This window comes from Oncorhynchus masou, chromosome 21, assembly GCF_036934945.1.
Source record: "Oncorhynchus masou masou isolate Uvic2021 chromosome 21, UVic_Omas_1.1, whole genome shotgun sequence".
Classification (NCBI taxonomy): Eukaryota; Metazoa; Chordata; class Actinopteri; order Salmoniformes; family Salmonidae; genus Oncorhynchus; species Oncorhynchus masou.
In genome coordinates this window covers 37,464,153-37,480,249 of record NC_088232.1, presented here as the reverse complement: position 1 = coordinate 37,480,249, position 16,097 = coordinate 37,464,153, and the positions used below count along the sequence as shown (strand labels likewise).

Sequence of the window (16,097 nt, the reverse complement as noted above, 5' to 3'; positions counted from 1 at the left end):
ATGTCTGGTGTCATTTTGTCTTCTTTCTGTATGTGAGAAGAGAAGTTGTTTCTTAGGGGAAGGGAGATGTTTATTTTCCATTCTGTAAATTCGAACAAAATTCAGCACCAATTTAAGAACTGGGATAAAAGCTACAAATCTCATTGTGGGGTAGTCCTCATGTTACAAAGATTACGTCATCAGCATGTTTCCACTGTCCATACCTGCCTACACCTTTAACACCATTGTAACGCTCGTCCTCTTCTTCTGACGAGGAGTCGCAAGGATCGGACCAAAGCGCAGCGTGGTACATGTTCATGACGATATTTATTCAACTCAGAAAACTAAAACAAAAATAAAAACGAGAATGATACGAAACAAAACAGTGATGGTGACATACACAAAGACAGAAAATAAACACCCACGAAACACAAGTGGGAAAAGGCTACCGAAGTATGATTCTCAATCAGAGACAACTAATGACACCTGCCTCTGATTGAGAACCATACCAGGCCAAACACAAAAACACAACATTGAAAATGGAACATAGACAACCCACCCAACACATGCGCTGAACATACTAAAACAAAGACATAACAAAGGAACTGAGGTCAGAACGTGACAACCATAGACAAAATGATTACTCTTTAAATCTGTCCTGAGTCTGCACAACTCTGCCAGGACCTAGGATCAAGGGAGACTCAAGTGTTTTAGTACTATGTCTCTTGACACAATGATGAAAATGATCATGGCCTCTAAACCTTCAAGCTGCATACTGGACCCTATTCCAACTAAACTACTGAAAGAGCTGCTTCCTGTGCTTGGCCCTCCTATGTTGAACATAATAAACGGCTCTCTATCCACCGGATGTGTACCAAACTCACTAAAAGTGGCAGTAATAAAGCCTCTCTTGAAGAAGCCAAACCTTGACCCAGAAAATATTGAAAAAACTAGCGGCCTATATCGAATCTCCCATTCCTCTCAAAAATTTTGAAAAAGCTGTTGCACAGCAACTCACTGCCTTCCTGAGGACAAACAATGTATACGAAATGCTTCAGTCTGGTTTTAGACCCCATCATAGCACTGAGACTGCACTTGTGAAGGTGGTAAATGACCCTTTAGTGGCATCAGACCAAGGCTCTGCATCTGTCCTCGTGCTCCTAGACCTTAGTGCTGCTTTTGATACCATCGATCACCACATTCTTTTGGATAGATTGGAAACCCAAATTGGTCTACATGGACAAGTTCTGGCCTGGTTTAGATCTTATCTGTTTGTCTCTGTGGATGGTTTGTCCTCTGACAAATCAACTGTAAATTTCAGTGTTCCTCAAGGTTCCATTTTAGGACACTATTGTTTTTACTATATATTTTACCTCTTGGGGATGTCATTCGAAAACATAATGTTAACTTCCACTGCTATGCAGATGACACACAGCTGTACATTTCGATGAAACATGGTGAAGCCCCAAAATTGCCCTCCCTGGAAGCCTGTTTCAGACATAAGGAAGTGGATGGCTGCAAATGTTCTACTTTTAAACTCGGTCCCGAGAAACAAAGAGATATTCTGTTGAATCTGACAATTAATCTTGATGGTTGTACAGTCGTCCCAAATAAAATTGTGAAGGACCTTGGCATTACTCTGGACCCTGATCTCTCTTTTGACGAACATATCAAGACTGTTTCAAGGACAGCTGTTTTCCATCTACGTAACATTGCAAAAATCTGAAATTTTCTGTCCAGAAATTATGCAAAAAAATTAATTCATGCTTTTGTAACTTCTAGGTTAGACTACTGCAATGCTCTACTTTCCGGCTACCTGGATAAAGCACTAAATAAACTTCAGTTAGTGCTAAATATGGCTGCTAGAATCCTGACTAAAACCAAAATATTTGCCTCTAACCCTATTACAGGGGCTGAGTCACTGGCTTACAGGTGCTCTTCCATGCCGTCCCAAGAAGGGGTGCGTCACTTGAGTGGGTTGAGTCACTAACGTGGTCTTCTTGTCTGGGTTGGCGCCCCCCCTTGAGTTGTGCCGTTGCGGAGATCTTTGTGGGCTATACTCGGCCTTGTCTCAGGATGGTAAGTTGGTGGTTGAAGATATCCCTCTAGTGGTGTGGGGCTGTGCTTTGGCAAAGTGGGTGGGGTTATATCCTGCCTGTTTGGCCCTGTCCGGGGATATCATCGGATGGGGCCACAGTGTCTCCTGGCCCCTCCTGTCTCAGCCTCCAGTATTTATGCTGCAGTAGTTTATGTGTCGGGGAGCTTGAGTCAGTCTGTTATATCTGGAGTATAACTCCTGTCTTATCCAGTGTCCTGTGTGAATTTAAGTATGCTCTCTCTAATTCTCTCTTTCTCTCTCTCGGAGGACCTGAGCCCTAGGAACATGCCTCAGGACTACCTGGCATGATGACTCCTTGCTGTTCCCAGTCCACCTGGCCGTGCTGCTGCTCCAGTTTCAACTGTTCTGCCTGCGGCTATGGAACCCTGACCTGTTCACCGGACGTGCTACCTGTCCCAGACCTGCTGTTTTAAACTCTCCAAAGACAGCAGGAGAGGTAGAGATACTCTCAATGATCGGCTATGAAAAGCCAACTGACATTTACTCCTGAGGTGCTGACGTGTTGCACCCTCGACGACTACGGTGATTATTGTTATTTGACCATGCTGGTCATTTATGAACATTTGAACATCTTGGCCAGTTTCTGTTATAGTCTCCACCCGGCACAGCCAGAAGAGGACTGGCCACCCCTCATAGCCTGGTTCCTCTCGGTTTCTTCCTAGGTTTTGGCCTTTCTAGGGAGTTTGTCCTAGGCACTTTGCTTCTACACCTGCATTCCTTGCTGTTTGGGGTTTTAGGCTAGGTTTCTATACAGCACTTTGAGATATCAGCTGATGTATGAAGGGCAATATAAATACATTTGATTGATTACTCAGTTTATTTAAAAATGACAAGGATTCACCTAGATTACAGGAAAAACTTGGAAGGGAGGATTAAAGCTCCCTAACATGTCATTATATCAAGAAGCCTTTATAACTGCCCAAATAGGCTCTCTTTATTGACAACTCTAATAGGCCAATTTGGGTTGACATGGAAGAAGAACTTATTGCCCCATTTGGAACATCATATTATCTGAGTCAACACTTGTGGGACGCAGAATCCCATAACGTTCCATACTAAGACATATGGCGTCCGATAAATAAGAGAGAGACATCTTTACCTTTCCTGACAAGCTCTGCTTCGTTATGGAACAACCATAAATACAAATTAGGAGGACAGGTGGTTGTCTTGAAAGAGTGGCATATGTTTTGTTTTAGCCTCAACAATAACCTTTGCTATTAGTGTCAACTTCAATTTCAGAGTGGCTGTGAAAGACTGGTCCCTTGATGATGTCTGCAAGTGGCTGAGTACTAATAATCTCCATGATTCCATTCCATCATTCCAAGGTTCACAATCTGTCTGAAGAATGCCAACTCTATTCAATTGTCCACTTTGCAACAAACATACTTTATCTGTGTCAAGACAACTCACACCTTTTGGCCTCTATCACCAGCATGAACCATGTTTTCTAATTATCTGTGGACTTAATGGGTGTTGGAAAAAAAAAAAGATGTTTCAGCGCCTATCGGTCACACATCTATCGAAACCACAGAGAGCTTTTAAACGCCAACATAGAAGATAATTGCCCTCATGATGAATTTGAGACTGGGACTGATCCCATTGAAGATGATGTGAGCGATGTAGAGAGTCTACCAGAGGCTGAACATGTTCAGTCCACAGAGATCAACACTGAGCAGCTAATTGAAGTACTCAAAAATAGTATTTTTACTTTGAAAATCAGGGAAGAACACTGCATCCCAGCTACGGTACAGTGTAGCATTGTTAAGGACCTCAGAACCATTTTTGGTGCATTTATGACACACTACAGTGATGCCCTCAGGTTTCACCTTACAAATAAGAAAATAAATGTGGATGAAGATGACAATCTCAGGGACTTGCACAACAACGCTGCAGTATTTGAGGAATGCGTTAGATGCATAAGCTCTGAGAGGATGCTGGAGCATTACTGTGTGAAATAATTGGGTATAGTCAGGCCAATTGAAGTATGGCCATCTATCCGGACGTACATCAGAAAAATGTACACTTTTCCGTTTACTCCCTTGTCAGCACACTACAAAAATAGCAAGTAATAAAGAGGACTGGGCCACCTTGAATCAAGACCAAAACCCACATAATGATGAAATTCCGGAAGACTTGACTGACGGTGAATTGTTCGAATCAAATCCCAAGCTAGCAAAGCAGAGCCAATGTCTGCAGTTCTATGTTGATGAATTTGAAGTAGTCAATCCACTGGGTTCTAAAAAAGGCACTTACAAAATGACCACAGTGTACTTAAGATTAGGAAATCTTGACCACAAGGATACTTCCCGACTCCAAAATATATACCTCTCCACACTGGTTCATCACTGCGTCATTCAAAAACAAGTCAACACCTATGAAGAAGTATTCAAGCCTTTGATACATGACATCCAGGAATTGGAAACATGGGCTATGAAGTTATCATGCAATGGTGAAAACAAAACCTTCCGAGGCACAATCACAACAATCTCAGCACATAATCTCTCTGCACATGCAGTTATAGGGTTGAGCAAAAAATGTGTTGCTTCTGCTTGGATACCAAGGGGGACATTTGCTCAGAAATCACTGAAGAGGAATTCACTATGCATGACCCAAACAACTACAAGTACCTTCTGCAGGCCGTGGAAGAAAATCTAGACAATGCATCGATGTATGGCATCACAAAAGCCTGTTGCTTCTCTCAGCTGAATCCTGTGCCATCTCCAATTACCTATCTGTTTCCACCAGATGTCATGCATGACCTTCATGAGGGCATCATACCCACAGTGCTCAGACTAGTGCTGCAACAACTAGTTCAAGAGAGGCAAATTACTCTTTCCCAGATTAACTATGAAATTGAGAACTTGTTTTATGGCAAACGAGATGTGTTTTCTAAACCTGTGCCACTACCCGAGAGAATCCTAAGGAAGAATGGCCATCTTTCAGTGCATCAGAAAAATGTACACTTTTGGAGAGATATCCGACATCTTGGCCTCAGTTTTAAAAAGATTCTGGATCCCATATCAGGCAGAACAAATCACTGAATTTCAAGCTCTCTTCCAGGAGCTGTTTCTAGGGAAGACATTTACAGACACACTTCCTTGTCCACTACCCTTGCCTGCTACTTGCCTATAGACCTTTGATCCACCAATCCACCATCTGATTTGAAGTGAAACACCAATATTTCAAGAGGCTCAATCAATGTAATTTGTATTACAAACAGAATTGTTAGTCAAATGCAATGTTGTATGTTTCTCATTTGCTTTAGGTACTCCACTACCCAGCAATACATGGATGTGTGCACAGCGCTCATTCAAAAGTACCCCTCGTTGAGAGAACAGACAGTGAAGGGATACAGTTGAAGTCAGAGGTTTACATACACCTTAGCCAAATACATTTAAACTCAGTTTTTCACAATTCCTGACATTTAATCCAAGTAACAATTCCCAGTTTTAGGTTGGTTAGGATCACCACTTTATTTTAAGAATGTGAAATGTCAAAATAATAGTTGAAAGAATGATTTATTTCAACTTTTATTTCTTTCATCACATTCCCAGTGGGTCAGAAGTTGACAAACACTCAATTAGTATTTGGTAGCATTGCCTTTAAATTGTTTAACTTGGGTCAAACGTGCCAGGTGGCCTTCCACATGCTTCCAACAATAAGTTGGGTGAATTTTGGCACATTCCTCCTGACAAAGCTGGTGTAACTGAGTTAGGTGTGTAGGCCTCCTTGCTCGCACACGCTTTTTCAGTTCTGCCCACAAATTTTCTATAGGATTGAGGTCAGGGCTTTCTGATAGCCACTCCAATACTTTGACTTTGTTCTTAACCTCTCTAGGCAACCCGACGTGCTTGCGTCCCACCTTGCCAACAATAAATGCAAATGCGCTACACCAAATGCTAATAGCACTCGTTAAAACTCAAACGTTCATTAAAATTCACATACAGGGTACTCAATTAAAGCTACACTCGTTGTGAATCTAGCCAACGAGTCAGATTTGTAAAATGCTTTTCGGCGAAAGCATGAGTAGCTATTATCTGATTTCAGGCAACACGCCGAAATACCAGAAGGGGACATAAACAAAGGAATTAGCGTAGCCGGCGCTACACAAAACGCAGAAATAAAATATAAAACATTCATTACCTTTGACGAGATTCTTTGTTGGCACTCCTATATGTCCCATAAACATCACTATTGGGTCTTTTTTTCGATTAAATCGGTCCATATATACCCTAAATATCGATCTATGAAAAGTGTGATCCAGGAAAAAATAGCGTTTTAAAACGCAACGTCATTTTTAAAAATTAAAAAAGTTGACGATAAACTTTCACAAAACACTTTGAAATACTTTTGTAATCCAACTTTAGGTATTAGTAAACGTTAATAATCTATCAAATTGATCATGGGGCGATGTGTATTCAATAGCTCCACGTCTTGAACTCATGGTCGTAAATTTCTCCTCCAAAACATCCTGTCGGAGACCGGAAGGAATGGGCTCTCTCTTACTCATTTGACCAAGAAACAAAGCCCAGGCAATTGACAAGACTGGCGACATCGTGTGGAAGCTGTAGGACTTGCAATCTCAGCCCTATGTAATTTGGTTTCCCATAAACAATACATGCAAGTGGCGCATTGATACTTTTTCCAGTTTTCTGTGATCGGTTTTTCTTGCGCTTTTCGATGAAACACAGGCTCTGTTATAGTCACAGCCGTGATTTAACCAGTTTTAGAAACGGCAGAGTATTTTCTATGCACACATACTAATCATATGCATATACTATATTCCTGGCATGAGTAGCAGGACGCTGAAATGTTGCGCGATTTTTAACAGAATGTTCGAAAAAGTAGGGGGTAGGCTTATTAAACCATTTTGCCAATAAATTTGGAAGTATGCTTGGGGTCATTGTCCATTTGGAAGACCCATTTGCGACCAAGCTTTAACTTCCTGACTAATGTCTTGAGATGTTACTTCAATATATCCACATAATTTTCCTCCCTCATGATGCTATCTATTTTGTGAAGTGCACCAGTCCCTCCTGCAGCAAAGCACCTCCACATCATGATGCTTCCACCCCCATGCTTCACGGTTGGGATGGTGTTCTTCGGCTTGCAAGCATCCCCCTTTTCCTCCAAACATAACAATGGTCATTATGGCCAAACAGTTATATTTTTGTTTCATCAGACCAGAGGACATTTCTCCAAAAAGTACGATCTTGGTCCCCATGTGCAGTTACAACCCGTAGTCTGGCTTTTTTATGGCAGTTTTGGAGCAGTGGCTTCTTCCTTGCTGAGCGGCCTTTCAAGTTATGTCGATATAGGACTCGTTTTACTGTGGATATAGATACTTTTGTACCTGTTTGCTCCAGCATCTTCACAAGGTCCTTTGCTGTTGTTCTGGGATTGATTTTCACTATTCGCTCCAAAGTACATTCATCACTAGGAGACAGAATGTGTCTCCTTCCTGAGCAATATGACGGCTGCGTGGTCCCATGGTGTTTATACTGTGTACTATTGTTTGTACAGATGAACGTGGTGTCTTCAGGCATTTGCAAATAGCTGCCAAGGATGAACCAGAATTGTGGAGGTCTACAATTTTTTTTCTGAGGTCTTGGCTGATTTCTTTTGATTTTCCCCATGATGTCAAGCAAAGAGGCACTGAGTTTGAAGGTAGGCTTTGAAGTACATCCACAGGTACACCTCCAATTGACTCAAATGATATCAATTAGGCTATCAGAAGCTTCTAAAGCCATGACATCATTTTCTGGAATTTTCCAAGCAACTTCTGAATCACTGGAATTGTGATAAGGTGAATTATAAGTTAAATAATATGTCTGTGAACAATTGTTTGAAAAATTAATTGTTGCCAAAACTATAGTTTGTTACCAAGAAATGTGTGGTGGTTGACTCCAACCTAAGTGTATGTAAAAATCTGACTTCAACTGTATGTAAGAATTCTTTACATTTCCTACTCACATTAATTCACACTAATAACCTTAATACACCATTGTGCTTACCCAGACCATAATGTGCTGGCTTGGATATGTTCTTCTCACAGTGTTATACCATCACATTTACAGCAGCTTAACAAGGCCATTTTAGTCTGCTCCTCTGACCTCAAGCCCCATTAGTCCATCATGACATTTCTCCACTCCACATTTTATTTTTTAAGGAGGCATGGCATGATAAAGAATATATACAAAAAATAACGACAGCCACTTTCTCACATTGCACAAGTACAGGAAATGTGGAAGAGGTTTGGGAGGCAAGGGGGAAAAAATGATCCCAGATGACACCAAAAGTGAAGACCTGATCAAAATAGTTAAAGTAACTGCATATAAATAATGGCCCATATTCAGTGTGTCAAAGTTGAACCGCTAAACCCGAATCAGTTTTAAAGATTGTATGGACAGGTGAGGACCTGATCCTAGATCAGCACTCTGAGATGATTTGTGAATACTGGACAATTTGCATTTTTCTAAGTGAATAAAATGAATTTGTGACTTTACAAGTTTGCCACTCAATATTATTATTCATAATATAATACACGGGACATAAAAGATTCCTACAGGAACCTTAACACCGTAAATGGTTCTTCGAGGATCCTTTATAAAAGGTTCCTCCGGGAAAAGGTTCCTGGCTGGAAGCACCTTTAGGGGTTATGTTGGTGTTGCAATCTGAGTAACCCCTTAAGATGCCTCCAGGAACCTTTCATTTTTAAAGTGTAGAATTGCAGTGCACTGTATGGACGATTTTCTAATTAGATTAATTTAAAGTGCTTGGAAACCTTAAGATATGATACTAGTGTTATTTACTATTTATGTTCAATAAAAATATCTTATAATAAAGATACAATTCTTACTTGCTCCGTCGCCATATTCATAACATCTGTAATAAACACTCTCGTCGAAGCTGATAGGGGGTGAGGGGGGGATTCCAACCCACCGTTGCAGATTGTGTGTGTCCGTGTAGTCACGCCCATAGGTGGAGTCTTCCACAATTTTGAGGCACGGTTGAAATACTCACACTTGTAGCCCTAGCCTTCTTTAATTTGTGCTCAGCAGCAGTGAGGTTAGTAGACCAGAGTGGGGAAACTTGTGTTGCTTCCCAAACGTAAAAAGGGATCAACACGGATTTCAAAATCTGGCAAGATCTACCTATCTCTGGCTGGATTTAAAATCGTAAATCGTCCCGGTTTTTCTTTTAGATTTTCTTTTTGTTTAGGAAGCATAAAAGATGGGAGCTCAATTTTCCAAGGGTGGAGCTGTTGATGGAAAAGCCGTCGATGACCCAGCTGTCGCTAAAACTAATGGCCAGGTAAGAGAAACAGTTGTATGCGTCCACATTGGCACCCAATGCCCACCTCCAGCGTGAGTTGGATGGGCAACGTGATACCAGGCTAGCGATACCTCACGGCTAACAGTTACAGTACATTTGACTAATTAGCAAAAGCTTATTAGGATAAAAATGACTATTCGCTGTCGAACCACCTGTTTTGATTGCAGTGATTACATTTTGTAATTCAATTGTTTAGCTAATACTGTGCTTGGTTGAGTGGCTAATTGATGGTGCCATGCGCCACAGCCACCACCTTTTTGTTAAATTCGTCTCTAGTTTTTAGTCTATATAATCAAGTACAGTAGCTAATTGTCCGTATTATAACACCAGGACTAAGTTACATATTTATAATCTGAATGGAACGCGGATTTATTTTAACTAGCTTTCTCTCATGAGTTGGTGCTGGAAGCCGTCAGCGGTCGCCCTCTCCGATGGGCGACAAAGGATGCAAATGAGGACGGACGGCTCGTTGCGAACAAAGCGCACCGGCAGGGCAGCAAAGCGTTCTGTTGAAAAAAGCAAGCAAGCAGACTTGTACAATTTTGGATGTAATTTATAGCGCTGGAAACATTTAAATTATCTACTCAAACCGTGTTTTATTGTACATGCCCGTATGCACGTTACCTGGACAATAAATCGCTATGTTAACTTTAGTTGACTGTTTTAGAATGGGTGCAATTGCCAGTCAACCATCTCATTGAGGCGGCTCGTCTACCAGTTGGTGCATTCTTTAGCTAACGTTAGCAGAGATGGTTAATTTCCTCATTTATCCTTGGCCAAAAGGCTAGAACATGTCATCATTTCAATTTAATATGACAAATTGAGAGAAGTTAGTTTGGATTCTTCGAAAGGCTAGAAGAGAACGATATTGACATTTTGCAATGAACTGCAAATGTAGCAATCTCCTAGATTCCATGGGGATTCCTTTGTTCCAAAATTCATCTTGCTGTTCGACTGGTTGTGGTAGATTACGACTGCCCCCACGTGGTCGATGCGAGTAATGCAAACCTGCTGTGCATATGAAGCTTTTTGCTATGCATTTGACCGAGTCAAGTAATCGTCCACAATGACAAACCTCTGATACGTCGGTTGGACATATCACACTGCCTTATCACAGAATTAAAATAGTCTTGATTTTTATCTCCTGAGCCACTTTCTTGATCAACAGTGACTTGTAGATTGAGTCAATTTGGTATGGGCTGCTTATAATGTTTAACTTAATTTTCTCCCCATACCAGTTTATTTAGAAAATTCTCATTATTTTTATCCACATCTGTAAATTGTTCTCTCACTGTTGTCCACAGGAGAATGGCCATGTTAAAACCAATGGAGATGTCTCTGCCAAGCCCGATGGGGACACAGCTCCCGTAGACGGGAATGGCACAGCCGAGCCAGCCAAAGAGGGCGAGACAGACTCCATCGAGGCTGCCCCTGCTGCCGAAGGAGAGGTGGCCAAGGTCGAGGGAGAGGCCGCCAAGGATGCCAAGAAGAAGAAGAAGTTCTCCCTGAAGAACTCCTTCAAGTTCAAGGGCATCTCGCTGAAGAAGACCAAGAAGAGCAGCGAGGAGGAGGCCGCCTCCCCCACGGCGGAGGATAAGCCAGAGGAGAATGGCCACGCAACAAAGGAGACGTCAGCCGCCGAGCCTGTGGCAGAGGCCAAGGAGGAGGCCACCCCGGCCCCAGAGGGTGAGGCTGCAGCAGCAGAGGCCGCTCCCGCAGAGGAAGGCCCTCCCACAGAGGAAGCCCCTGCCGAGGAGGTCGCAGCCCCCGCAGAGGTCACAACACCTGCAGCATCTGAGACCGAGCCCAAGACAGAGTGACCGTGACTCGTCGCAGCTACTTGAACTGTTTTTCCAAGATTAAAGTATATAAATATATGAGACTCGTGCCACGTTCTTAAACTTATAAACAAAACTACAAACGAATACAAATGAAGAAGGCTATATCACATTTGCTGATTCAGCCACCAGTTCACTGCCTTTATCATTTCTCTACTGACGGAATCTCACTGGCCCTCTCACGAAAGTGTTGGCTTACAGCGCCCCCTCATGGTACACACTGGGACTGGCGTGTGGGGAAGGGATTGGATGTAGAATGAATCAGGAATACTGACTTATTTTCCCAATTCATGGAGAAGCATACTTTTAAACGTGTGGCAGTCCTATAACATTTTATTTTTCTTTCTCATCTCTTGGGATTTAAAAATCGACAACGGTTATGGAGCAGGGCATACCACCTCCTTCACTCGAAATGACTATGTTATATGGACACAAACCTTTCAAATCATCTTAAAAAAATATATATATTCTACATTACTATGTTTTACCCCCAAATTAAGTGTTTTGTGATGTATAGAAAAACAACATTCAAGGAGGGAAAAGGAAATGTCTTTGTTCGTGAATTCTGGTTATTTTCTGGCTAAAACACATTTGAGCTTCTGAGTCTTGCGGTGTTCACATTTCAGAGTTTATGATGCAGATGTTGGGGTCGTGTACAAAAATGTGAGCTTTTTAACTGCAATTTGTCTCTGTAAATATGTTTTGGCCAATATTTTTGGTTCTCTTTATTTTGCTATCGTTTAAAGATGCTAATTGTTTTATTGTAACTTTTAATAAGGGTAAATAAATGTTTGATCCCCTCTGTGTTTTGCCTCTGTCATCCTATGCCACGTGGCTGTGGGAGACCGGTTAGTCTTGGGATAGGATTATCAGTGGACTGTTTTTTTGTTGTTTTTTTTACACGCACAGATCTTAAATGGCTGAATGCGCCACATTTGTTTCCTCCGTGACCTTTCGACCAGTACATCTTCATCTTTACAGAACTCCAGGAGGTAAACAACTGACAAATCAATGACTGCCAAGGTACTGTGCTTATGAGCTGAGCCACCACATGTCAGTATATCACATCACACTTGGCTATGAATGTTCTCTTCTCACAATTTTTGGACTTAAACACTCAACTAGAGCAGACTACACTTTCAATCATTACAGCGGTATGACTTTACAGCTTTATAACAAAAGCTGTATGTGAGGGAAAGCTTGGCAAAAATGTTTTGATGTTTCACTAATTGGCACCAATCAATTTCAAATTTGACATTTATTTTCAAGTACGTGTCACAGTACATAACAAGGACTGAGCCTAAACCTCCAAACAGCAACAGTGGCAACCGGTGAAGTAGAAGCCTATGCTGAAGATTGGTGGTTTTTCTATACGAAGTATAGAGAATTTCAATTGGTTTTGCTCGTCTATTGTTTTTAAGGTCAAAGGTAAGAGGCAGCGAGAAGAAACACGCTTCTGTGAAATTGCTCCAGTCAGCGTCAGACAAATTGCGTTTGCAGGGGTGGAATCACAAAATGAGACAATCAAATGTGGCTTAGTTGTGAAAGAAATTTTCTAGATAAAAGGTGAAGTAGCTTATTTTTAAATTTGAGCATTCTTTTGATAAAACACCTGATTCAAGAGGTGTGGTGGATTTTAAAACATGAGGATACTCTTGTGCCTCCTGCCAAAGTAGGTAAGTGAGGGGAGCAGACTCCTTTGTTTGCCTACTAACAAATTGACACCTTGACCACTTGTTTTCTGGGTCATGGAGGAAAGGTGGACAGTGTCCAATTCAATTGAGAATCTCCCTAGGTTGTGTGGAAGACTGGGTGAGCTGGGGTGTATTCATTACTGCACACCAACGAAAACAAGGCTTTCTATAGTACAAATTCAGGTAGGTCCCTCGGGGAATGGAATGCTATAACAATATGACAGAAGCTCCAACTTGCCCTCTCATAGGTGTGTCATATTTACCATACTGCTTAGAAATATCCAAGTATAATCTTAAAAAGAGTGAGAGCACACACGTGAATAAAGAAACAGCATATTTTGTGCAAGTTTTAAGAAAGACGACAGTACGTGTAAACCCAATATATATCTCAGCGATGATATGGCAGAAAATGAGAGTGATAACTCTACTGGGACTGGAATCTGGGTCCCTGCATCTGACATTCTAAGACCTTAGCAATTACAGTCAAGAGGTCCAAACCTGGACAGGGTTGCACCACTAGATGCTACATATTAAAATATACGGTGCATCCGGAAAGGTTTTTGTTACGTTGTAGCCTTATTCTAAACTTGATTTCCCCCCCATCAATCTGCACATAATGAAAAAGCAAAAACAGGGTTTAGAAATGTTAGCAAATGTATTCAAAACAAAAAACTGAAATATCACATTTACTTAAATATTCAGACCCTTTACTCAATACTTTGTTGAAGCACCTTTGGCAGCGATTACAGCCTCAAGTCTTCTTGGGTATGATGCTACAAGCTTGGCACACCTGTATTTGGGGAGTTTTACCTTTTCTTCTCTGCAGATCCTCTCAAGCTGTGTCAGTTTGGATGGGAGTGTCGCTGCACAGCTATTTTTTGGTCTCCAGAAATGTCCAAGTCCGTGCTCTGGCTGGGCCAATCAAGGACATTCAGAGACTTGTCCCAAAGTCACTCCTGTGTTGTCTTGGCTCTGTGCTTAGGGTCATTGTCCTGCTGGAAAATTAACCTTCACCCCACTCTGAAGCCCTAAGCGCTCTGGAGCAGGTTTTGATCAAGGATTTCTCTGTACTTTGTTCTGTTTTGCTTTCCCTTAATCCTGACTAGTCTCCCAGGCCCTGAAAAACATCCCCACAGCATGATGCTGCCACAACCATGCTTCACTGTAGGGATGGTGCCAGGTTTCCTCCAGAGAGTGAAGCTTGGCATTCAGGCCAAAGAGTTCAAACTTGGTTTCATCAGACCAGAGTATATTGTTTCTCATGGTCAGAGTCCTTTAGGTGCCTTTTGGCAAACTCCAAGCGGGCTGTCATGTGCTTTTTCCTGAGGAGTGGCTGCTGTCTTGCCACTCTACCATAAAGGCCGGAATGGTGGAGTGCTGCAGAGATGGTTGTCCTTCTGGATGTTTCTCCCCAGAGGAACTCTGGAGCTCTGCCAGAGTGACCATTGGGTTCTTGGTCACCTCCCTGACCAAGAACCTTCTCCCCCGATTGCTCAGTTGGCCGGGCAGTTCCAAACATCTTCAATATAAGAATGATGGAGGCCACTATGTTCTTGGGGACCTTCAATGCTGCAGAAATGTTTTGGTACCTTTCCCCAGATCTGTGCCTCGACACAATCCTGTCTCGGCGCTCTACGGACAATTCTGTCGACCTCATGGCTTGGTTTTTGCTCTGACATGCACTGTCAACGGTGGGACCTTATATAGACAGGTGTGTGCCTTTCCAAATAATTTCCAATCCATTGAATTTACCACAGGTGGACTCCATTCAAGTTGTATAAAATCTTAAGGATGATCAATGGAAACAGGATGCACCTGAGCTCAATTTTGAGTTTCAAAGCAAAGGGTCTGAATACTTATGTAAATAAGGTATTTCTGTTTTATTTTTAATACCATTTTCAAACATTTCTAAAAATCTGTTTTCGCCATGTTATTATGGGGTATTGTGTGTAGATTGAAGGAAAAAATAATTGTATACATTTTAGAATAAGGCTGTAATGTAACAAAATGAGGGAAAAGCGGTCTGAATACTTTTCGAATGCACTGTATACAGTGAGCTACAAAAGCATTGGGACAGTGACACAATTCTTTGTTATTTGGCTCTGTACTCCAGCACTTCGGATTTGAAATTATACAATGACTGGTGTTAAAGGTATTTTCCTCCATACCGGGTGAACCTCTTACCAATTAAATAACTTTATTTGTACATAGTGCTACCTTGATTATGGATAGTCCTGAATGAATCGTGAATAATGAGGAGTGAGAAAGTTATACGCACAAATATCATACCCCCAAGAAATACTAACCTCTCACCATTACAATAACAGGGGAGGTTAGCATATTTGGGGGGATGGGGGGATGATATGTGTGTCTGTAACTTACTCACTAATCGTTATTCACAATTAATTCAGGACTATCCGTAATCATGGTAGCATCCACATATATGCATAAGTATTCAAATTCTACTCTTATTTACAATAAAAGTGACTCCAAAATGATACAATACATGATTTACCATTCATTTCTAAAGGGTCGAAAATTATCTGAAACATAAAATAATCTGAAGCGCAACAAAACAAACAGCAAATGCATCCAGCACGTTTGTAGAGTCCCAATATTGATGTAATCATTGCATGCCAGGAATATGGGACCATATACTATCTCAAATGAGTGCAGGAAATGCAGAAAATTAGGTTGAAGTTGAATTGAACAGTATATAATAATCAGGATGGAGAAAGAAACATTGAAATCATGTAGAATATGTGTTGCCACCCTAGTGTCACGCCCTGGTCTTAGTTATCTGTGTTTTCTTTATTATTTTGGTTAGGCCAGGGTGTGACATGGGTGATTTATTGTGTTTCAGCCAGTCCACACGGGACTGTTTTCGGATTTTCACGTTTATTGTTTTGTATTTCTGTTCATGTATAGTTTCTCTGATTAAAGAACCATGAACTTTAACCACGCTGCATATTGGTCCTCCAATCCTTCCCGCCTCTCCTTCCCAGGAGGAAAGCCAATAAAGAACCACCCACCAAAACAGGACCAAGCGGCGTGGTAACGGGCAGCAGCAACAGCGGCCGAAGAATTAAGACTCTTGGACATGGGAGGAAATCCTCGACGGGAGAGGACCCT

At 41.6% G+C, this 16,097-nt stretch overlaps 1 protein-coding gene across 1 annotated transcript; it reads left to right on the top strand.

Annotated features, from left to right (window-relative positions):
* The first annotated feature begins 9,132 nt into the window (after positions 1 to 9,132).
* On the top strand, positions 9,133 to 12,075 carry LOC135508293 (MARCKS-related protein 1-A-like). The gene is made up of 2 exons (XM_064928380.1): positions 9,133 to 9,412; positions 10,738 to 12,075. The coding sequence occupies exons 1-2, from the start codon at positions 9,332 to 9,334 to the stop codon at positions 11,251 to 11,253; spliced, it is 597 nt and encodes a 198-aa protein (XP_064784452.1). The 5' UTR covers positions 9,133 to 9,331; the 3' UTR covers positions 11,254 to 12,075.
* Positions 12,076 to 16,097: the final 4,022 nt, after the last annotated feature.

Coding starts and splice junctions, on each gene's coding strand:
- LOC135508293 (XM_064928380.1), top strand. CDS start 9,332: ATGGGAGCTCAATTTTCCAAGGGTGGAGCTGTTGATGGAAAAGCCGTC. Junction 9,413..10,737: donor TCGCTAAAACTAATGGCCAG/GTAAGAGAAACA, acceptor TGTTGTCCACAG/GAGAATGGCCATGTTAAAAC.